The sequence below is a fragment of the Manis javanica genome, chromosome 1 (assembly GCF_040802235.1).
Source record: "Manis javanica isolate MJ-LG chromosome 1, MJ_LKY, whole genome shotgun sequence".
NCBI classification, from domain to species: domain Eukaryota; kingdom Metazoa; phylum Chordata; class Mammalia; order Pholidota; family Manidae; genus Manis; species Manis javanica.
The window spans coordinates 28,293,858-28,317,798 of NC_133156.1; the positions used below are offsets into that span (position 1 = coordinate 28,293,858).

The window sequence follows — 23,941 nt, forward strand, 5'->3', positions numbered from 1 at the left end:
GTTGAACTATTCATGTATCAGTGGGCACCTGGCTATTAGGAATAATGCTGCTATGAACAGGGGTGTACAAATATCTCTCTTGAGATCTTGTTTTCAATTCTTTTGAGTATAAACCCAGGAGTGGGATTCCTGGATCATACAGTAATTCTGTATTTAGTTTTTTAAAGAACTTCCATACCATTTTCCATAGTGGCTTCACCATTTTATAAATCCACCAGTGGTGTGCAAGGGTTCCAAATCTCCAGATTTTTACCAACACTTGTAATTTTCTATAACCATCCTAATGGATGTGAGATATGTAATGACTCCTATGCCGAAACTATTTTTCACTAAAGCTTTTAAAAATTATTATTAAATTAGAATTTTAAAGCCTTAATAACTCAGTTTGCAAGTATAATGGAAGATACTTTAGAATTATTTCAAAACTGACAGAAGTTTTGACATCCAAGTTATACATTTATATGCAACCTATTCTTGCAGATACCCTGACAGATGAAACACTGCTTCCTTAGGTGGGTGAGGTAAAACCAGGCCGCCCAGCAGAACAGAAGAGCAAGACCGGGTGACAGGTGCTGCAGTCCCACTGCACAGGTGCAGTGCAGTGAGGTCCCAGCGCAAACGTGCCTTTAGGCCCCAGGGGCTGTTTGCTGCCCCGCACCAGCTCCAGGGCACAGAACGTCAGGCAGATGTGTGAGCTGCAGATCTGGCTCTGCCACTAACTAGCTGTCCAGGTAACTCATCTAAGCTCCTTGAAAAGGAAGCAATAGGAAGAATGGGTGCATATATCACAGGCCAAGTTTACAAGATGCATGGAAATTGCCTGGCCCTTAGCGAACCACCAGGATACATTTGCTGCTGTACTGGAGCTGTGCAGTCATTACCGGTACTTCTGGACCGGGCTCTCCTTGTCCAGGCTATGAATTTTGACAAATTTGTTCTGCAAATCTGCTTGGGGTTCTTCAGCGTGGCCAGCCCTGGACTGGGACCTCTGTCCTTTCTCACTCCCCTCCTCTGTAATAGTTTGACTAAACTCACCTCTTATTTCTTGTCAGCACCTGGCACTCTACAATCTCACCAAACACTTCGAAGCACCTCTTCAGCTCACGGGAGCTCATGTCGCTGGATAGATTTTGAACGTACACCACACGGCCTTCGCCCTGCTCAAGGGAGTACACAGAAGGACCCAGTCATTGCCTGGCTGAGCAAGTGATACCAACTGGGGTCAGAGTCAGAGAGGACAATGATGTCACTATTCCAGAGGACCTGCCTTAGAGGAGGAGGGGGGCCACTGAGTATCGGATGGGAAGCAGCCACCAAAGAAGCAACTGCTTACTTGAGAGAAATGGGCAGAGAAAGGAGAAGAGTTCATCACCATGAATTAACTGCATACTCAGTAGCTTCTGTACTTGTGTTCTGAGTCTGAAGCCTGTTTTTGGTAGTGGGGAAGGTCTTGGGGAGGACAAGCTAGTTGATAAGGTTGGTAATAGTCAAGCATTGGGAGCCAGGTTGCTGTGGGGGTTAGAATGGGCTGGGAACAAAGCAGTGGGGCAGAGGACACAGGGCTTGGCACTGCCATCACCTCTGGTTTTGCCAGGGCAGTGTGCAGACACTGTGACCAATAGGTCATGTCAGGTGGGCTCAGTGCCATGGCCACAGGCCCCTGGAACAACCCAGCAGGGTGGGGGTGGGGAGATAGCCAGGCCAGACTGCCCCTCTTCTCCTCTAGGTTGTGATTGGATCCAATTAAAGCCACTCTACTGGAAGAGTTCTTTGATCTGCTGGAGAAACTCTAGCCCTGTTCTTGGAAACCTGTGGTCCCGTGGTCAGAACTGACAGCTTCTGGTTTGGACAGGTTTTCTCTGGGAACAGATTAAGGCCAGTGATTCTGAAGCCGTCCCATTCTTAGACCTCAGAGGGCAGACAGGAAAGCACAGGCCCTGGGTCCACAGCAGGGCTGGCAGGAGCTGTGCACCCTCCCACCAGGATACTCCAGGGTCAGCTCCATGCAGAAATCCCCTCCCCCAGCCTCCCTGAAGCTCTGAATCCGAAGGCGGACCCAGTTTCTTGCAGACGCCCCTCCCAGACCGCCACTTAGTAAATACATCCTCCTAACTGGTCACCTGATGGTTTCAGAGATTTCAGTCATGAAATTAATTTCACCACACTTCTCCTAATCTGTAATTACTGTTTTTATTTCTTGTTTATGAGTCTGTTGTCCTTCTCTCCCTTCTGTCCCGACCACGGGTGTAGTTGTGTCCCAACACATGGGGACCTCGTGTGTCCTGTCCTTGCTGTCATCCAGGGTCTAGAACAGTGCCAGGCATGTCACAACTTTACGGTCAACATATGGACTCCAAGAAGATGCTCCACACACAGCCCGTGGTTCTAAGTGCCTGCTCACAGACAGCTGTACGCCTCTGGGGTGCATAGCCTCACGTGCCCCCTGCCTCTGCCCTTAAAGCACGTCATGGGCGAGAGCAATCAAGTGAGCTTTTTTGTGCTTTTGTCTTTCTCTTCCCTCCTTTCTAGCGATGAGGAGAGGCTGGCTCCAGCTCCCGGGGCAGCTTCCCGAGGGGGCATTCTGCAGTGAGTTCAGCAGGCGTAGCCTGTGCACTGACGGGGGAAAGCTTAGGGAGTAAGTGGAGACTCTTTCGGCCCTTAGCCCTGGTCAAGCTGGAGGACCCTTAGGAAACCCAAGGCCTAATTCTCTAAGTACAGATGAGTAAGCAGAGGCTCAGGGAGGCTGGGGGGCCTGCCAGAGGTCACACAGAAGGTGGTGGCAGGACTGGTCCATGGCTCAGGTGGCCCTCTCTGCTCCCTCCTACCACAGCCTGCCCTCTTGGCCCTGCTGAGCCTGATGCTGAGCCCTAATACCCACAAACTGCATGCCTCACAGCCAGGCACTGGCTGCACTTTGCACGATGCCACCTTTGATGCCCTTGGTAACTCTTGTGGTTTTGGAAGTGAGAAAAATGTTATTATCTTCTTCAGGCCACAGCCAGCCACCAAGGTTTTCAGGTCTACAAAGCCCCAGCCCTTGCTGATATCCCTGCTTGTCCCCATTCACTCTGGGCTCTGGGGCCCCAGATCACTTACAATGGCCTTTTCCCGCCGCTTCCTGGCGCGCCAGACGCTTGGTGTTCCATCTGAACATGGCCCTCTGCTCTCACATCTGTCAGTGAACAAGCAAAGCAGAGGCAGTCACTCTGGGGAGGGACCACAGTGGGGCAGATAGGCAGAGCTGCTCCAGGAGGCAGAGGGCACTTCTCCAGGACTTGTTCATGAGGGCGGAGCTGTTGTGACTCCCTCTGGCAGAAGCCCAGTGATGGCCCAGCGCTGTGTGGGTCTGAGAACTTGGACACATGCCTGCTGCCAGCTCCTGGCATTAGCCCAGGAAGTACACCATGTCACTCATTTAACCATTCTGAACCCTGCTTTCCTATGCCATTTTTAGGGGCAAAAAGGCCATTTCTCTTCATAATCGTATTTGATCTGATGAAGAAAGAGGAAAAAACCTATTAAGTTTCCCCATTTTCCAGATGAAAACCCTGAGGCTCAGGTTCAATATGGGATTTGCCTAAAGCTAGACAGGGGGTAAATCAGAGTTACAAAGAGGTCTGCTGATCCTAGACCCATGGCACTCTAGTGGCTGGTGCCTGGCCCAGAAGCAACTCCTGCCATCACAGCCCACATGCAAAGCGAGGTGGCCCCTGGGGCTGTATACCTGTGCCTTCCTGCCTGTCTGCACGCCACCCTCTCCTCCCAAGGGCCGGCCTGCTGGAGCACACAGAGCATGTGTGAGGTGAGCCCCGCTCTGTTACTTCCCCTCCGCATCCTTGGGAAATAAGAGCCAGGAGGGGAAGAGCACCTGCCTTTGAATCCTGGCTCTATCACGTCCCTGCTGGGTGACCTTGGACCCATTTACTTAAGCCCTCTCAGCTTCAGTTCTTCATTTGTAAATTAGGGAGAATCTATTGTATGCGTCCCCTCAGTTTAGCCCTGGCATTCTCAACGACTGCTTCCTACATTCTTCTCCTAAACCTCATTGAGCCTCAGCTTCTTCATCTATAAAATGGGGACAAGAAACAGGTGCACTCTCCAAGCACATCTGTGAAGTTCAAACAGGGTAACAGAAAGGGCTGTGACTTGCAAACTTCAAAGTGCTATACGATAATAGTATCATCACCCATTTGCAGTAGCATTGGCCTTTTCCCGCCTGAAGTGCTGAGGGTGACTGGACAGCACTGTGGCATTTGGGATGTGTGGTTAAACCAGCGCAGAAGGCTTCCTGCTGACTGGTGTTTAGTGGAAGTACAGGTACCTGTGGGTCTGGGGAAGGCTGATAACTAGTTTGCCAGGCACTGAGTTCTGCCAGGCAAGGCAGCTGAGCAGGAACTGAGTTAACTAATTAACTGCCTCCAGTGAGCAAAAAATGCCAGCCCTGAACTTGGCCCGAAAGTAAGAAGTAGAGAAGGAGAATCCACGGGAGCTTCTAGAGAAGCTCTCAACTCTTTGCACACCAAGTCCATGACAAGAGGCCCTACCCCAGTCCCCTGAGCAGGTCTGGGGGGTGATTGAGGTCAGAAACTCCAGCTCTGGCCTTGGGGGACAACAAGTTTCAACAGGAAGAGAATTTAGTAGCTTCTGAGCAAACAGCAAAGTGCCTCAGGTGGATGCTAGTCACTTAGCTTACAGCGACCCCTGTGGGAAAAGGGCTCCGAGAGGTCTGGCAGAAGGCGGCTTTCATCTTCCAGGTCAGTACACAGAAGGGCGTCAGAGTAACTGCTGGGGAACTCACTTGGGGTAACACATAACTCGGGGCTTCTTAACATTAGTGTCTGGGAAGTCCACAAACCCCTAAAGCCGAATGCCCAGTGAGAAGTCCATGCACATCTTAATAGGAAGGAGAGCCTTTGTTTTAATCAGATTCTCAAATGGTTGGATAGTGCAGATAGTGAATACAAAGCTGAATTTTCCTTAAAAAAAGTATCTGTTTTCTGAATTCTGGTCTTCAGTGGATGCTACTCTGGGAACATGACCACCACCTCAGAACTTGTTAGAAATACAAATTCCCCCCACCAGCCCAGAATGCAGAGACAGACGTGAGGCCGTCATCTGGGCAGTAACAAGCCCTCTCTCTAGATGACTGGGCTACAGCGCTCTAGACCCCAGAGCACCATCTAGTGTACACTCAGGTGCATCACAGGCAGAGGGTTTGGGACTGGCACCAGTCCCTCAGGCCTCCGCAGAGTCGGGTCCTGCTGCCATCAGGGAGAGAAGCAACCTGTCTCCACTGACATTCGCCAAACCTCCACATTTTCTGCCCAGCTCCTTGCTGACCTGTGGACCTCTGCAGTCTAGTTCAGTGAGCCAAGAGGGTATGCACAAACTGGCTCAGGAAGCATCATCTCCCAGGGAAAGTAAAGGAGCTCCCAGGGGGCGTCTGAGTGCAGGAAGCCCCTGTGCTGCTCAGCAGGTCCAAGAAATAGAAATAAACTTTAAATGGGAATCCCTGCTTTAAATCCAGGTATTTTTTAGAACAAAGATGAGAATTATGCCAATCCTTTTACATGTAAATGTCACATAGATATTAAACTGTATGGGTATGTGTATGTTTACCCAAACCTACCTATTTCACAAATATGAAAGCCAAACACACAGATAAGGATGGGCAGGTCATTCAGACATGAGGCCACAAATGGGCTGGGGTGGGTTTCATTCCCCTCCTAAATTCAACAGATTCGGGACACTCATGACTCGCACAGCAGGCCTACTCGCCTCCACGATTTGCCCACAGCTGTGCCTGAGGAGGCCCCTTCCAGGCCTCTGAGCAGGACAAGGGCCTCATTGGGAAACATGCCCCAACCAGAGGGCTCCTCTCTCCTCTGACACCTCTGAACTGGGGTCCCACGGCTGCCCCCCATTCCTCCTGAGGCTATGCATCCATACCTGGAGGTCCTTCTGGTGGCTGGTGACCAGGAGCGGCAGGAGGAGGAGCCAGAGCTGGAGCGGCTGCGGGAACAGAGCTGCCACCTGGCTTTGCTGGGCGGGCTCTGGTAGGGGCAGCGGTCGGAGCGAGGGGGGCTGAGCCCCGAGTCCTCATCATCCTCGTCGTCCCCCTCCCCCTCCTCCTCTTCCAGGAGGAAGCTGCTCTCACCACTGCTGCTGTCCTCAAAGACGGTGTCGTATTCGGGGCTCCTGCAGGAGACCAGGTCCTCGTCCCCCAGAGTGGCCTCCAGGAGCCCAAAGTGCTTGGTGAGGCTGGCGCGGATCTCATGGTCTCTCAGCAGCGGACTGTCCTTGGGGGAGGTCCTGGTGCCACAGCTTCTGTCTTCCTCCCTGCCAGAGGCCAGTGCCACAGCCCGTGGGGCACCTTGCTGGGGCCAGTGCTCCAGGTGGACCCCAGACAGCTGCCAGGACCTCAGCACCTTCCTCTGCAGGGCACCCTCTGGCTTGAGCACCTGGCAGTAGTCGTGGTCTCCAAAGGAACAGGAGAAGGGGCGCTTCTGACCAGCCTGGGAGGCTGGCTGGGCTGTGACATGCCGCAGGCGGGACAGGAGCTCACTCCGCTCTGGGTGCTTCTTAGGCAGCTTGTGGGCAGACCCTGTGGCAGCCTCAAGCTGGAGGACCTCCAGGGTGGGGCGGCTGGGAGTCAGGTCTTTGCCCAGGCTGTGCTTGATGTCTGGCTTGAAGGGGTCCTCCTCTGTAGGCTTGTATGGAGGCGTGGTGGGTGGAGTGAGTCCTACCCAAGCAAGAGGAGAAACACGAGGCGGAGACAGATCATTTCTCCGAATGGCACTGAGACCCTAGTTTGGTTTGGCAAAGAATTAGCACAAGTACCACTGTCTCCCTAACCCAGTGGAATGCAGGCATCACTAATCAATCACTGCACTGCTGGCTGAGTCTGGATGGGGCCCAGGACTCCTCACACAGACTCACACAGGCATGTAATGAAATCCACTTGCCATCCTTTCTGAAGCCTGGCAGTGGCAGCTGAAGCCACCAAGTCATCTACACTATCTCTTCCTACTCTATATGCCATCATTCATCAAGCCCTCCCAGGTATTCCTCCCGATCACCTCTACTGTCTCCTGAGATGGAGAGGGGGCAGGCCCCAGGAGTAACACCTCCCACCTGGGTCTGACATGCACAGTGCCCCTGCATCTGACCCTGGCCTCCGCCCTCCCCAGTGCACTGGAGGGAACCTAGGTGCCTGAGATCTCTTCCTTTTGGGGGCTCCTGACGCCTACAGGATCAAGATCAAACCCCTCAACCTGGCATTCCTTGTGGCCTTTGGTGAAGCTCCTTCCTGACCCCCTAGTTCTGCATGTAGCAATGCCAGGTGGCCACAACCCTCAGATGCTCTGTGTGCTCTCCCCTGTACCTTTGCTCTGCTGAATCTGCTGCCAGGATGTGCCTCCCTTCTTTGTCCAACACCTAGTCACCATGCAAGCACAGCTGGTGCTCCCTGTTCCAGATGCCCTACAAATCTTCCAAGGCCCCACTCCTGTGGGCCCTGCCCTTGCCTACCTGACCCCTTCCTTTGCCCCCAGAGCTTTTGCACACACTTGGGAACTAGTGCATATGGAACAGTATATGTCATGGTGTGACTGTCTCCCACACAAGACTGTGGGCTCCTACCGGGAAAGACAAATGTCTACTTTTCTAACCCTGCCCACAGCTCATGTGCTATAGCTGGCAGCTGAATGGCTCTGCTCAGGCCCTGATGCTCCTCCTGATGGCGCCCTCACTGTGTACCTCCGTATCCTGGGCAGCCTGTGTAGCCATGGCAGGGAGGGGCTGCTCAGTGTGGGAGACTTGTTGCTGGGGGTCATGCCAGCTCCCCAAAGGGCAGCCCACCACATCTGGCTCACCTGCTGTGCCACAGAGCTCCACAGCCAAGGTCTGCTCAAAGCTCTTCTTGCCAAAAGAAGGGTCACTGGTGGGGGTAGGGACAGAAAGGCCAGTTAGCAGCAGCTCCACCTCCCTGGGCACACAGGGATGGCAACGGGGCACTGTGACAGACCCTGGCTTTGCGGCCCACAGAAGTGTGGCCTGGGGAAAATTTGCCAGGGATCCCCCGTCCTGGATTAGAGGAATGCAGAACTGCATAGCTCCTTTAGGAAACCAGGAGAGATCAGCTGGGTGTGGAGACAGAACAAGTATCACCCCCCCCTCCATGTTCACATGCAGCGCTTGAGGCCCAGCAGGAGAGGAAGGTCTGAAGCCCCAGGGCCCCACATGTCAATGAGGACAAGGTTGTGGGGACAGGGCCAAGCTCAGGGGTCCTGTGTAGCCTCCAGCATACACACCAACAGGACAGTCTCATGAAGTAGTAATTTCCAAAAATTTACCTTTGTGACAAGGCCAGCATGAGGGACCTGGGAGAGTCTGAAAAAAAGACAAAAAAGAAAAAAATAAGATGTCCCAACATAGCATCACACCATGTTTCCTTCCAGAGGAGACCCCAAACTTCACTGGTACCAAGCACATCTCCTTTCAGGAATGGGACCCAAAAGCCTCTGCCCTTTTCAAGGCAGGAACAACTCAAAGCCAGGTTCAGTCCCAGGGCGTTGAAGGGCTGCCAGAGCTACTCAGTTTGGCAGGAGCAGCACATGGGCACCAGAGCGACCCCTCCTGACCCAGCAGGGCAGCGCCATGGGGAAGCAGCTCCCAAGGCCGGCGGCAGTGGGGTCTTGCCAGAGCGGTTCAGGACTAACAAGCAGAATGACCCCTAGATTCCTCTGTGCTTCCACTTGTGTCTTAAAGGGAGATTATAACAGACGTCTTGAGAGGAATCAATGCAGATAATTTGTGTTAAGTCTTAGACCAGTGCTGGGCACAGGGATACACCATACAGATAACTTGTTATTCTCACTGCTGTTACCATTTACAACTCAGCTTTTGTTGAACTGAATTTATAGACTCCCACCTTGTCACTTCATCACCCAGGAAGTCTTCTTTAGAGCAGTTATCATGATTTGAAATTACCTTCCGTTTTTATTTGCTTTTTGATTGCCTGTCTCCCCCACTGAAATACAAGCCCCATGAAGGCAGGGATCTTGCTCCTTGTTCATTAAGTGGCACCTGGCCCATGTGATGACAGACTCAAGAGATGCATGGGTGATTCCTGGAGATCCACTCAACCAGCCCACTGTACAAAAAGGGAAGCGGAGAGCCAGAGTGGAAGGGACGTGCCCAACACGAGGCTCTGGGCTCCCCATGCACTGCGGTGCGCCACACCCCACCCCTGCCCCCTCTCCTGCAGACCACCAACTCCTACTACCTCCAGAAGGGAGCTGTGGACAGCTGGGGTCCTCATCTGTGTCCCCACACCCACTCTCACAGGGGCTCTCCAGAGCCGAGATCTGGGGTCCCCGGAGGAGCTGCTGGTCTTGGCCGCTGTCCTCGTCCCTGGGGCTGCCCAGCTCCCCCGCCATGCTGTAGGCCTCAGAAGCAAGGCGCAGTGAGGGCAGAGCTTTCTGGGTCTCCACAGGGATCAGCGACTCGTCGGTGAACGTCAGCCAAGGGCCCAGCTCGGGGTTCAGTCTCCTGGACCGCCGCACAGGGCACACCGAACTCTCCAGCTTCCTCGCTAGCTTGGTGCATGGCAGGCCTTTGCCTGGTCTTTTCCAGCCCCACTCCTCCTCCTCCTCCTCCTCTTCTTCCTCCTCATCATTGTCCTGCTGCCGCCTGGCCGACCGGCTGTCGTGCCCTTTCACCTGCAGCCGTAGTGGACGCAGGCTGGGTCTGGGCCCGGTACTCTTGGGCGAAGCTGCAATCCTCACCTCCACTGCAGGGGATGGGTGGCCAGGGGAGGCCTGGCTGTCCTTTGGGGGCCTGGGTCTGGGCCGGGGTGTGAGGGAGGCATAGACAGGTGTGGCCAGACGGTAGGGTTTGCTGACATCACAGAGGACATCTTGTGCCAGAAGTTCCCTCAGGATGGAGAACTCAGCCCAGGCAGCTTTGGAAGGGTGCCGGGACTGGGGCTGGGGTTTGACCTGCTTTGAGGGGCTGCCGCAGGGCTGGGAGGCTGGCTCCGGGGCCTGTGGGGGCAGCTTCCTTTGGGGGAGGCAGTAGGTGTGCATGTAGCTAATAAGCTGCACCATCGCCTGCATGTCCTCCTGGGAAACCTGGGTGCTGGGAACTGCCCTGCTCAGTACTGGGGAGCCCTGAGGAAGGGCCAGAGCTGGCTGGGGGCTCAGACAGTCCTCACCAGGCCCCCCATGCCCCCTAGCAGGGAGCTGGGGACTCAGGGGTGGTGGCGGCTGCAGGCCCCTATCTGGGGAGCGGGCTTTAGCCAGGGGGCAGGACGGCACTGAGGTGAGATGCTTATGCAGTTCTGTACAACTCCGGCTCTGAGACTGCGTTGTGGGGGGCCTCTTGTCTTGGGTGCTGTCCATCTAGAGAGGGAAAGAGGCCGCAGTGAGGACGGAGGCCCACGGTGCTCCTTCCCTCTGACCCACCCCTGCAGCCACTGGCTGGGCCCAGTGTGTCACCTGATCATCAGAATGGCCAGGTTTCACCCACTTTATCCCCAGCTTCCAGCACCAAGCCTGGCCGCTGGCAGTGCTCAAGCAATGAGAAATGAAGGGGTGGCCAGCCTTCTAGCAGGCCTCCTGACACGGATTTCGCCCCTTGCAGACTGACTGCCAGTGGCCCGTTCTGACTGTCCTGCTCCCCCTGCACTGCAGGCCTCAGTCACTGTGTCAGGAAGTACATGAGTGGTGGCCTGGTGCTGGGCACAGGAACAGGGACCAGCTGTGAATGGGGGCAATAGCGGTCTTTCTGGGATGACAGAAATGTTCTAAAATTGGACTGTGGTCATGGCTGCATGACTCTTTAAACTTACTAAAAATGACTGAATTGTACTTTTAAAACAGGTACCTTTGTGATATGTTAAGTGGCACCTCCATATATTTGTTTAAAAAAAAAAAGAGAGAGAAATTCAGGAGCTTCCCAGTGCCCACCAGATGAAGGGGAGACCCTTGGACAGGTATTTTTTATGTATTTATTACATATTTTGGGACCTCTGCAATCTGGCCTCAGCCAACTCTCTCGCATCACACTCACCCCCACTTGTCCACACAGGGGCTTTCCTCCCAGGGCACCTGCCTCTGCTGGGGCCAGGACGGCGGACAGAGGGGTCTCAGTTCTCTGGGTGCTCCCTACCCTCCCAGGAGATGCAGAGCTGGCTCATAAAGGAGCTTGGCTGCTGCCCCCTCCACAGAATGGAACCTGAGGGCTGGACAGCCCTTTGCTGGGGAGGATGGCAGGACAAGTGGGGACGGGTCACGGGGGTGGCCACACATGGACGGGGCTCCACCCCTGAGGGGAGCCCTGGCAGAGAGGCTTCCACACCGAGCTGGGGTCTGAGAGAGGCCTTACCCTGCCTCTGCCCTGAGGGTGGATTGTGTGCAACAGTCTCGTGCAGGTGCCCGGAGACAAGAGGGGAAGGCTTTGGGTACCGGCTGTGAGTGACAGGGACATTGAGAAATCACTATGAAAGCCCTCCTTGGAAGTCTCAGAAGGTGGGGCCCGGGTGGGCACTTGCTTCTCACCTGGATGCTCATGACAGAGCTTTCAGCTCTCCAGTGCCTCCCCACGAAAGGAATCCAGACTCCTTGCTAGAACCCCAAACCGGCCTGGGTCTCAAGTAGTACCCAGCACTCCAGCTCCATCGGCTGTGTGAGGGGCAAGGAGGGACACTGGAAGGGACTGAACAAAAGCACTCTGACAGGAGCTGAAGGCTACAACGCCCCAAGGGGAGCTATGGGACTGGGTGGCTTTTGGGGCATGTACAGAAATACCTTGACACAAGGTCGTTGACTTTTGGGCCTGAGGCTGGCCTGGCGCCAGGCGGTCCGTTCCTTCTGGGCATTGGGACTTGAAGTTGGGTAGGATGTGGTGAGGAGGAGCTTCTGCAGCTGCGGGAGAAGCAGAGAAGTGGGGCTGAGCCACAGCTGGAGGCCATGGAAAAGCAGGTCTGGGGGATGGGCCAGAGCCCACAGCTAGCCCTTGGGACTGACCAGCCCTGCCCCCAGGCCATCACAGGGGCAGGGGAAGAACAAGGGAGGGCAGTTAATGACCTAGACTGTCCCTGATATAGGAAGTTAGCAGGGCAGATTTTCTAATGATCCTAAACACACACAAGCCTAATAAAATGTAAATCCTTTTCAGAATTCATAACCCAAGAAAAGTATCTGTGATTTTGAGAAAGCCAAACAGATCTTAGGTAATGCCTGCCCAGTCTATGTTAAAATATGTTGTTTGTACATCAGTGGGACACTTGGCATCTACCTGTAACACACATGCATGGCCTGGGAAGTTAGGTGCCACACCGATTCTCTGGTGTGGGATTCCAGCTGATTTCCCTTTCATTCTTTGTGCTTATTCATACTGTTTTTTAAAAAATTAATTTCTTACCTTAAAAAAGTAATACTTATAAATGGTAAAAACAAATACATCCCACACATACTAACAGGTGGACAATCAGAAGCAATCCTCTCCGTGCTGCCCAAGAACCCCATCCTCCCCTCCGAGGCAGCTGCTATCTCCCATGGTCCTGCGACCCTCTGATAAGGTGGGCTCAGCCACATGATATACACGCACACCTCGCCTCTGGCCACCTGTGGCTTCTACACAGGTGGGAGCACACCACCCTGAAGCTTCTTTGGCTTCTCCAATCCTGCTGTAAGAACTGCTGAGACTCTCACACTTCTGCACACAGAGGTCAGGGGGCACAGTATATCCCAGCTGAGACAGCAGGGAGCTGAGGGCGCCTCGGAGTTCCACCAGGGATCCTGTCACAGCCAATGTTAAGAATGAATCAGGAAGCATCCTCTAGCCCTGAGGTCACCCCAGCAAGGAGTGACAAAGGCCCAAGGATGAGAGAAAAAGCCACTCCACACTCTCCTAGGCATTGGAGGATCCCCACCACCCCACCTACATCCCAAGCCAACATGTACATGTGTGTGATTCTCTGATGTGGTCAGGCAAAGATCCTTGGCCTGGACGAAAGGGGCCCGCCTCTGGCCCAGCTCAGCCCCAACTCAGCATGAGGCCTTGGGTGAGTCCTTCTTGGATCTTGGAATCTCCATTAGTGTTAACAGGAAGGTAGACTAACTGACTGGATCTGAACCTTTTTGGACTCAGGAGTCCCTCTAAGAATACGTATGATAGAAGCTGCTGACATCAGAAAAATGCAGATATGTAGAGGCCCATGGGTCCCCGCCAGCCCACTGGTGGACTCTCTGGGATCCATGACTCCAGGTTCAGAATTGGGTGTCTGGATAACTTCTCAGGGCCTTTCTGGAACTCTGCCGATATGCTGGGAGTCTAGATGGTGAGTGTTTCCTGTGTGCCTAGCACAGTGCCTGAAACAAAGGTGTTGAGTAAACGGTGGTCTAAGGCTTGGGAGGGAAACCTACGGCCAGCAGGGGCCACTCTCACCCCTGAGGCCTGGGCCCTTCAAAGAGCGTGGTGGGGAAAGGGCCCTGAGAAGTCCGTTTGCTACTATTACTCGTCCTGTCAGGACCATTACTTAGATAGTATTCATTGAGCAACCTCTGTGTGCCAGGCACTGTTCTAAGTGCTTACATCTATTATTTGCTGTACCCCTCCTAACAGCCTTTGAGATAAGCACTATTATTAACCCCATCTTACAGACCAGGAAGCTGAGTCAGAGAGGTGCCCAGGAGACACACAAGTATTAACTGAAGGGACTGCACCTCAAACCCAGGGTGTCTGATTCCACCTGAAAGGAAGCAGGGCCCCTACCAACAGAGGCCACAGTGTGGGACTGAACACAAAGTAGGTGCTAACTAAACATTTCACACTGCTTTTGGAAAATTCAAAGGAAGTGGGAAAGAAGGAAAGAGGTCCTGGGCAAGGACTCAGAATACCTGGGTTCTAGACTTTGCCAGCACACCAACTTGCTGTGTGACCACAGTAGAGTCCCTCTCTACACTGGGTCTCCCCAGAGTTACTCTTGACAGCTACCATGGACCTTTCTAGCTCAAACTCTCCATGACCCAAGATCTCTTCCAGATCCAATAGGCTTTGATCTGCCAGGTAAGCCTCGTCAGACCCCAGGAGCTGCAGCACCAAGGCGAGGAGCCCAGGACAGGTGAGGGAAGCTGGACTTCACAGCCCAAGGGTCTGGGCCTCTGGCACCCTCAGCCTGTGTCAAGGACAGCTGCTTTCAGTGACTTTAGAGGCCCCCCCCACTTGAGAGTCTGATAAAAGCTGAGGCCTTCTCCCCAGAAAGCTGAGATTCCACATTTACATTCCCAAATTCCACTTACACTCACGTAGACAGTATTTAACTTTTGCTGATGAGAATATAAACCGGTTCAACCTCTTTGGAGGCAATCTGGAAGTTATCTGTCTAAACCAAAAAAATCAGGTATCTGCGGACCAAGGAATTCCATTTCTAGGAATTTACACACTTAGATGTGGCAAGGCCTGCTCCAGAACAGTGACTGCAGCACTGGTAACAATAAGGGAACTGAAGCAACATAAATACTCCCTGGCCAGGGCACCGGTAAGTTATGGCACTCCCTTTCACGGAACTCTGTGCAAGAAACAGAATGGAACAGAGCTACCCACGGTCCTCTGGAAGACTTTCCAAGACACAGAGTTCACTGAGGAAAGCAAAGTACATAGCGGTTGTATAATGCAGGCTCCCTTTTGTAGTTAAAAAAAATAAATAAATAAAGAGGAAAGTCACGTAACAGATGAGTAACCATGGTTACCTCTGGGGAAGGAAGAAAATGATTGTGAGATGGGTAAGGAGGTTTTGCTTTTAACAGTCCAGATTTGCTGCTTGAGTTTTTACTGTGTGTGTCTGTATAATCTTTAGGAAAATGTCTGCATGTAATGTCAAGGGTTTAACACACAATTAAGGTCACGGAATCCCAAAGGGCCTACAGAGTGCAGATGAAGTCCCTGTGGCTCAGCTGAATGCATGGGAAAGGTGAGGCCCAGGGAGGTCTCCCACGTCCCGTCTAGGCTGCCTGCCAGGAGCCCTGTTGCCGGTGATACACAGAAACCCCTTCAGCTGGCTTCCCGGCACCCAACCACCCCTCCAACCAGATACCACATCCCAGGCCACCACTGGCATGCCAGCTGGCAATGGGCTCTCACCAATGAGAGCTCATCCACCTCAGGGGTGGAGGCCTGGGGCCTTTCCATGGTGGGGCTGGGGGACACAGATGAAGGGGCAGGTGAAGCTGGAGCGCAGGGGGGTGTATCTCCACTGTCCAGGGCTGGGAAGGCAGCCAGACCCACATCATCTTCAGTGATGTTGTCCAGGGTCTTGGTGAGTGCTGCCAGGAGGGCCTCGTTCTCACTGTCGATTATCTGGGTGGAGCAGAGAGAGGACACAGTTAGTTCCTGGGCTCAGCCATCTTCACGGTGGCAGCCTGTTCTGTACATGCAGCCGCACCACCACCACACTCCTGCCAAACTCACTCAGATCCTTCCCCCACCACATCTTCTCAGTTTTGTTGCGGTAGCAGATGCCCTAGAAATGTGTTATTGACTCCAAGAATCACAGACGTTTACGAGCAGGCAGCAGGTGACACTGGAAATGGCCTTTCCCTAGAGTCCCAGTCCTGGCTCTGAGGCTCATCAGCATGTGACCTAGGGCACAGGGCTGTCCACCTGAGAGACACCTGTCATGTTCACCAAGGACAGCAGCTCCACACCCAACCCCTGGGCCGCAGCCCTGGGCCGCGGAAGCTGGTGTGCGCCACTGGAGCAGCATCCCACTGCAGGTCCCAGCCCTTCTGACCCAGGGGCCAGGCAGGCAATATAAAGGCTGGAAGCCTCAGGGCTGGACCATCACAATGACAACCAAAGTAGTACTAAAACAGCTACAGTTTCTCTGTGGTAGGAGCCTGTGAGCTCCCAGGACGTGTTCACCTTATTCATGACTGAATGAGTGACCATTAGTGAGGTGGTGAGGGACTTAGGCTGAGCCCCAGACATTACACTCATCAACTGTGGGTCCTTAGTCATAGGTTATTGTTGAGGACTGAGTGAGTTGACCTAGGTATGATGCTTAGAAGACAATGCCTGGTATGTAAGAGGCACTTGTTACTACTACTGTTACTAGTATGACAATTTCTGCAATGATAATGATGGTGGTGGTGGTGGTGGTGGTGGTGGTAGTGGCGATGGCAGTAGTGGTGAGGGCGATGAGGGTGGCTGTGGCAGTGGTGGCGGTGGTGGCAGTGACAGTGGTGGCAGCAGTGGCGGTGGCGGTGGTGGCGGCGGCAGTGAGGGTGGGGATGGGGCCTGTGGTGACTGTGGCTGTAGCAGCCCCCCCCTCCTCTTCTGCCTCCCCCTACCCCTAACACACACACACTGAATGACTACTCTGCACCCGGTGTTTCTGGGGACTGGTGGCAGAGCAATGCCAAGCCTGGCACAGTTCCTGCCCTCATGGAACTTATTCTCCAGGGGAGTTAAACAAAGAAACAAGATCGTGTCAGGGAGTAGAAAGACTGAGGAGAAAATAAAATGAACTGTGAGAGAGAATAAGAAAGTGGTAAAGATTTACAGGGTACTTAGGGTAATTAAAGAGGGCTGCTTTGGGCAGCTGATTCTTAACCTTAGGCTTGACAGACGAGAAGCCACCACCAGGAATAGGGTGGAGGACAGAAGATTCTGGGCAGAGGGAAGACCTAGGGCCAATGAGTGGGACAGACTTCAGCCAATGAGGAATAGAAAGACTCTGTAAATAAACACTGCCTCAGGTAAACCCCACAGCCACCTCCGAGAGGGGGTACTACTCTCAAGTCTGTTTTGCAGTTGAGGAAAATGAGGCCTGTGGAGGTGAAGTAAGATGTCTAGGGTGACACAGCAAATGAAGGACAGAGGCGGGACTCCCACTGAGCCTGCCATGTGTCAATGAAGCAAGACTCTTCCTTCTCTGATGTCTGAGGTCTGTAATGACGAGGGGCGGTGCTGTACACCCCAAGCCTGCCCACCAGCCCCAGCCTGCCAGCCCCCGTGCTCTGCTTCCAGGCGAGGCCCAGAGCGCCTCCCTCAGTATGCCCCGGCAGCTGGGCCTGTTCTGGCAGGCGGCACATTCCGTCACATGATGCCTTTCCCATCCCAGCTTAGGCCGTTTATCCTTTCTTCAGGAAATTCATCTGAAATACACGTCTCATGATGGCCTTTTGGCTGGACTAAATCTGTTCTAGGCCTTGTAGCTGGAGCAACAGCTGAGTGATTTGAAGTGGGGACATGGGGAGAAGAGAACAAATGTGTTTGTAATCTTTGGAACAGAGCTGAGAATAAAAGAAAGGTCAAAAGAAGGTTTTGGTTGGGCCTGATGCAAGCCAAGGATGGGGGTGAAGGGTGGGAGGACAGAGGTCATTTCAGGTCCAGAGACTCTGGCCTGAGAAAGTACCAGGTTTCACCTGAGGCTCCCCACCCCCACCCTCAGGCCGCAGTCCCCTGTGTTCCCAGAGCGTTTGTCTTGTGGGATGGAGAGTTAAGATCTTGGAACTGGCCTCAGTGACCACTCTTGGGGCTGACCACATGGGGCTCTGCCCCCATAAGGGAACTTTGGACTAGCCTTCTCCCTCTTCTAAGCCTTGCTGCTTTTTCTGTGAGATGGAAGGTATGATCCCTGGGCAGCCTCCCCGCCATGGCTACTAGGAAGGCCAAGATGGGCAGCAGTGATGAACGCACTCCAGAGAGTTCTTCCCACGCCTCGCTTAGTGCTTGAGGCCCAGGTGGCAGAGAGGCGGACTTACCAAATGGAAAAAGGAATGAACCAAACACTGAACTCTGGCTTCAGGGAGAGACTGAGATCAGTGTCTCAGACAATGGATTCCAGAGGGAAATTATTCAGAAATTATGTCATCAGTACTACGTAGAATGAGAATTCCCTCTTTCACAAGGACAACAGCAAACAGTCCACAGATACTATGAATTACTGCAAATACCGGAACTGGGTCCCTCAGAGACAACAGAGTGACCAGTCCCCATGTCACTAACCAGCTGTGGCTCTCACTCCTTCCATGCCAGCATCTTTCTTAACACTGTCCTCTAGGCAACAATTGCCAGTGCTCAGGAGGAAACCTATTTACCATTCTTTCTTGGGTAAGGGGAATGAAGGTCCAGGAGAGAGACCTGTTAAGGTCACCCAGCAAGTCAGAGGGAGTGTCAAGGATGTGCTGTGTGCCTGGCATTGTGCTAAAATGAATACGTGACAGCAGAGACCTCAAGAAGTACCCGACAGGTGGCTAAAGTCAAAATGACCAACAGAAGGCCTTGCTCTCCACCGGCTGTTCCAGCGCAGGAGCAGCCAGGCGGGGCTGGAGGCCCTGGCTCTGCCTGGGAAGAGAGGGCGTTCATACCCACTTTATCCATCAGCACCTTCGGATAATACGTCACAGGGAGCTGCGCCACCCCTCTCCTCTTCCCGGGCCCATTAGCTCAGCACTCCCTGCTCTGCATGGAAACGGAGTGCAAATTAATGGAGAGTTAATCAGCTGAGGAAGGGATATTAATAGACTCGGCTCCACCCCCAACCTTCCTGAGCTGATCTCAGGCTGGAAGGAGGAAAAGGAAATCTTTAAGACTTTCAGAAATCTGGGGGAAAATGCTTCATTTTGAAGGCCTGAAGAGGCTTAAAGAATGCTACAGAACAGGGTAGTGGCTGCCAGGTCCAGAAAGACACTCAGAAATCCTCTGCTCTCTAGGGGGCTTGCCCAGAGCCCTGGACACCCAGGAAATCAGCTCCCCCTGTCTTCCGGGAGGGGGTCCATAGATTCCCTCAGAGCCTAAAAGGACCCATGACTCTTCCCCCCAGGAAATTAAGAACTGTAGATCGAATCCATGTTCCTTCCTCACTCCTCACATGGGGAAACTGAGGCCCAACAGAAGAGCTACTGCCACACAGAAATTGTGGCAGAGTGACCACAGCCTCCTTTGTCCAAAAATACTTACTAAGTGCCAGTTGCGGCTCTGGCCCAAGGACCCTGGGCACACAGAGATGGAAGTGCTGCTCCTGCCCCCGAGGAGATGTCACCCTTGTAACGGTTGCTTGCTCTCCCCTCTCCCAGTCCGTTTCCATAGCAATGGTGCCACTCACCTGTTAGAACATGGCTCTGACACAAGGCAGCGTGGCTCTATGATTCCCAAGAAAGGAAACTATGCAGACTGGTGGCCGAGGGAGGATTAGAACCTACAGCCCTAGAATCCCAGCTCAAGGGTTGGGGAATGGGTCATGCCTGCTCTTTAGCAGGAAAGAAAATAAGTATTACAATCAGCCCCTCCATTCAACACACATGATTATTCCCTTACAATGTGAAGGGCCCCAAGACCAGTAAATGCTGTTTATCTTCAGGGCACTCACAGTCTAAAGGACACATATAGACACATGCATGCACACATACACACATGCACACGCACAGATGCACACACACGCACACACAGAAGATGGGAGTACAGTAGAGGAAATAACTGACCCACTGCCTTAGTAGGAGCCAAGCCAACATGACATCTGGGCATCAAAGGATTTATTCATTTAATAAACATTAAGCCCTGACAAAGTGCCAAGCTCTGTGCAGAGCCCTGGCAGTATAACACTGCACAGTGCACAGTGGCCTTCAAGCCCTTGGGGCTCATGTCTGGGGGGTGGGGGAGAGTCAGGCACTGATCACACAGTCATATGAACTGAGGGTGCAGCCGAGTGTAATGATGGAGCTGGCCTGATCTTAGGAGAACAGGTGGGGTGTGCAGGCCATAAAGGGGAGAGGGGCTGGGTAGGTTCTGACCATCTGTGAGGATTCTGCCTTCCTTGCTGGGCTAGGAGCCTGGGGGCCGCAGCAGGCTGACTTGTATGTGAGGCCATTTCACACACACAGTAGGGGCCTGTGGGGCAGTCTGGGCAGTCTCCGAGTATGTGGGGGTCTGTACAGTTTGGGTGTGGATGGTCTCCATGCACTCGTGAACTCTCTACAACCTGAAAGCATTTTCTGAAAGTTGGCCCTCTGTGAGGGAGGGGGCAGCTATGGCACGGTGGTCATGCCCATAGATGGAGAATGGAGTCCCCACGTGTGGCAGAACTAGAACCCAGCCCTGCTGATCCTCAGAGGGTTGACGGAGAGGCTGTGCGGCAGTGAGGGGTAGGGGCTCCTCAGCTAATCCTTACCCTGACCCTCCGAGCTGTGTGACCCTGGGAAAATTACTTCACCCCTCTGAGCTTCTTTTTCCCCACCTATAAAATGGGTTATTAATAGTCTTTTACTTAGAGGTTAGAATAGTCTTGGGAAAAATCCAAACTCCTTACCATGGCCCATGAGACCCTGCATGATCCGGCCTCCCGCCTATTTCTCCAACTTCACCTCCTGGCTCTTTCCCCTCAGCTACTATCCTCCAGCCTTTCAGTTCCCCAGCACAGCAAGCTTTCCTGCTTTCTGGCCCTGCACACACTGCTTCCTCCACCTCAAAGCTCTGCTCCTTCCCTTTGACCTTCATGCAGCTCCTCCCTCTCATCCTTCTGCTGAAGCATCTCTTCTTCAGAGGGGCCTTTCCTGATGACGAGTCTTTAGATCTTCTCATCCAAGGCTTATTCCTTTTGTGCCCCTGTCACAGTGACCACCATCTGCTTCTGTGTTTGCCCATCTGGGCTCAGCGTCCCCCGCAGACTGCTGAGTGAGCTCATGGACACACAAAGGGAACTCCACAAACATTTCTGGAAGGAACAATGCAACCCACCAAGAGGACGACTGGAGACGATGCTCGTGTCACACTAGCATGGCATCTGGCCCATAGTACAAAATCATAATTATTCATATCACACTGCCAGACAGGCACAGGGAGCCATGGCCGTCCCCCCAGGGTTCACGAGGGAGCGCATTCCAAGGGAAGAACGGTGAGTCCGAGGGTGACCATCGCCCAGCTGCAGCGTGGCCGAGCCCACTTCATCCACTACACTCCAGACCACATGCCCACACAAGCAAATGCACGCAGAGCTGCCTTTATTCTGAAGCAAACCCCAGACTTCGTATTATTCCATGTCAGAGGGCCTCTTAAAGGAAACGTCCACCATGCTGTGCCCCCCAGGCCAGGTGTGGGAGCACACTGGGGTCAGAGGTATATGTATGCGTAGTGCTTCTAGACACTGCCTCTTTTTAAAAAACTCTAGGCTTCAGGTGAACAATGAAGATAACTATACTTATGTTTGAGAGTTATTAAGAGAATTAAGTGAGTTAATATACACAAACAGGGACAGTCCTGCCACAGAGTAGTTGCTCAATAACATGAGTCATTCCCATAATGGGGTCGCCTTGGTTATAAATCCCTGGCTCAGGAGCCAGGCAGACTGGGTCTGACTCTAGCTTACCTACTGACTAGGTAAACTGCCCTAGCACATGCCTGAATGTTCACAAGCCTCAGTTTCCTCATCTGTAACACGGGAGATAATCATATCTGCCTCACAGGGTAGGAATGAGAATTCCGTGAGATAAAAGGGAAGGGAGGACTTGGAACCTGGCCCACCAGGGAGCATGGGTCTGACTCAGGGGCCCAGAGAGAGCAGCTCTTCCTTTCCACAGGCCTGGTAAGGGGGCAGGAACTGCCCGAGATCAAGTGTAGATCCAGGGTGACAGACAGGGTTCCAAGAGCTTTGGTGGGTAAGGAGACTTTTTCACATGGGCAAGTGTGCAGAAAAAGGTGGTACAGGCAGAGCCAGGCTTTCAGGAGCAGAGAGAGGCATGTGAGGCAGAGGGGGGCAAGGCTTGGGGGCACGTACCTGGAAGAGCTCCGAGTCATCAGGGCTGTACTGGCCAGGTTCAGGAGCTGAGTTCTCTGGGCACCACTGCAGTTCCCCAAAGCAGGTGGCCGAGTCAAAGTCCCCAGAGTCCAGCTGGGAGAGGTCAAGCTCAGGGAAGTCGGCGCAGAGCTGCTCCTCCCCGGACCCTCCGCTCTGAGGAGACAGAGGAAAGGGGACGGGTCAGAGCTGAGCTCGGCTAGACCTATGCAGAGACTCTCTCACTCACGGTGCTGCCAGCCCGAACCCTTGGCTGCTCCTGGCCAAGGGCTGGTTTTGCCAAGTGACCAAGAGATGTAAAGTTCTAACCCCCTTTTCTGCAACTATTGAATCTACCAGGAGCTAAACCAGGCCCTGGCGGGACAGACCCTGCCTGCTGCTCTCTCCCCACCTCCTCTGCACTGCTACATAGTCAAAGCCCTGCCCACATAGCACCTCTTTTCTCACACGGCACTTCATTTCTTTTACTGGAACTGTTATGTTGAAAACTTTATTAGAATCTGTGAATTGAGAGATACGCCTTATATACATAACTGCCCCCATGTGAAAGGGGATTTCTAGAAGACAACATTTCTCAATATTAATAAGATACAACAAGAAATAAGATACAACAGCCCTAACAATGGCTGACATTACTGAGGTATTGCTATGCTCTGGAGAAACTCACCTGTTTCCTGGGATTTCACAGGAATATTTGTGATGTCTAAAATGTGTCAGACCACCCATCAGTAGACAATAGGAAAACAAAACTATAATGACCTGTATTATGGAATGCTACAGTGTTACTGAAAGGACCGAGGTAGATGTTTATGTTGTCCAAAGCATGTCAGATAAAAAGCTAAACTGTCAGATATCAGCAGGTAGAGTATTATCCCATGGGTGCAAAAAAAAAACGCAAGCTACACATTCCTCTATGTATGACAATATATATGCAAATAGGAGAGGGCCCACAGGGCCACAAACCTACCCAACAGTGGTAGCTGGAGCAAAAGGAAGTCACAGCGGCTCTGCCAACAGCACCAGTCGGGCAGTGCTTCTCAAAGTGTGGGACAGTCACCACCTCCCAGGAACTTACTAGAAATAGTGCAAATTCCCAGCCTTAACCCCAGACCAACCCAGGTGATGATCACTTTCCCATCCTGATGTCTCGAATTTAATAGTTACCTACGGAAGGGCTACCCTGAAGGTTCAGAAGTTGCCTGAACTGGGAGGCTGGCACAGAACCAGGAGACCACAGGCCCTGGGGTCTGGCAGACCTGAATCGTCACCCCCACTCCCCAGATGTGAACCTTTGGGCAAGTCCCTTCACCCTTCTGAAGCTCAACTGCCTCATCTGTAAAGTGGGACAACAGCTGCCCCATACCATTCCAATTAAACAAGGCAATGTTATGGCCTGGCTTGGTAAGTGCTTGATAAATGGTAGCTAACAGTAATGAAATCAGATAAATAATAATAATAAAAAGGACAGTGTTTCATGGAGGCAGAGAGGGTGGAATTACCTCAGAGAACAAAAAAAGGCTAAGAGAAACAGGTTTTGCCCAGGCCTTTTCCTTAATTGTTCCCACTTACTAGGCCTCATAAATTATGAATACATGTGTATTATTAGCTCTGCTTGACACAGGAAAAAGGCTTTTATCCAAATTTGGGTCAAATGTCTTAATTGGTGTTTTGTAAGACTCCTGCCCCCACAGGCAGCACCAGGGCCGGGATCTCTCAAGTGGCCGTCCCCTGCTCTCAGGCCAGGCAACACGGTACCCAGCAAGCCTCTGTCTCTAGCAACATCCCTCCACCAGCCTTGCCCTCCAGCTGCTGGGTCTTTTACAACCACATGTATTCAACAACCTTGAACATCCAGCACCATGTCACCCTGGGTCCAGCCCAACACCCCACATGACAAGTCACTACAGCTCACCTGCTGTGGCCACACTGAACACTCAGGTGGCTTCCCAGCCACCTCACAGGGAATCCCTTCTCCTCCATGCCTGGTCAGACTATGGGGATGCAGCAGTCTTGCTTATTCTTGATGGACGGTTGGTTTGTTTCCAGTTTTGGGCTATTAAGAACAAGTCCGCAACGTTTGTGTACAAGTCTTTGTGTGGACAGACGTTTTCCTTTCTCCTGGGCAAATCTACAGGTGTGGGATTG

The 23,941-nt window shown here is 52.8% G+C and overlaps 1 protein-coding gene across 6 annotated transcripts in view; it reads right to left on the reverse strand.

The window, feature by feature from the left end:
- The window catches only part of PPARGC1B (PPARG coactivator 1 beta), a 122,088-nt gene that overhangs the window by 9,825 nt on the left and 88,322 nt on the right, over positions 1-23,941 (reverse strand). For 3 of the 6 annotated variants that reach the window (XM_073230791.1, XM_073230814.1, XM_073230813.1), the window contains exons 2-10: positions 21,779-21,952; positions 15,148-15,363; positions 11,811-11,927; positions 9,287-10,403; positions 8,355-8,391; positions 7,875-7,939; positions 5,950-6,742; positions 3,097-3,172; positions 1,036-1,160 (exon numbers count right to left, since the gene is read on the reverse strand). In XM_073230791.1, the coding sequence (XP_073086892.1) occupies positions 1,036-1,160; positions 3,097-3,172; positions 5,950-6,742; positions 7,875-7,939; positions 8,355-8,391; positions 9,287-10,403; positions 11,811-11,927; positions 15,148-15,363; positions 21,779-21,952 (2,720 nt within the window). Of the gene's footprint in view, positions 1-1,035; positions 1,161-1,273; positions 2,306-3,096; positions 3,173-5,949; positions 6,743-7,874; positions 7,940-8,354; positions 8,392-9,286; positions 10,404-11,810; positions 11,928-15,147; positions 15,364-21,778; positions 21,953-23,941 lie in introns of those variants that run through there. The other 3 variants (XM_073230802.1, XM_036994069.2, XM_073230823.1) reach the window with 2 other exon arrangements.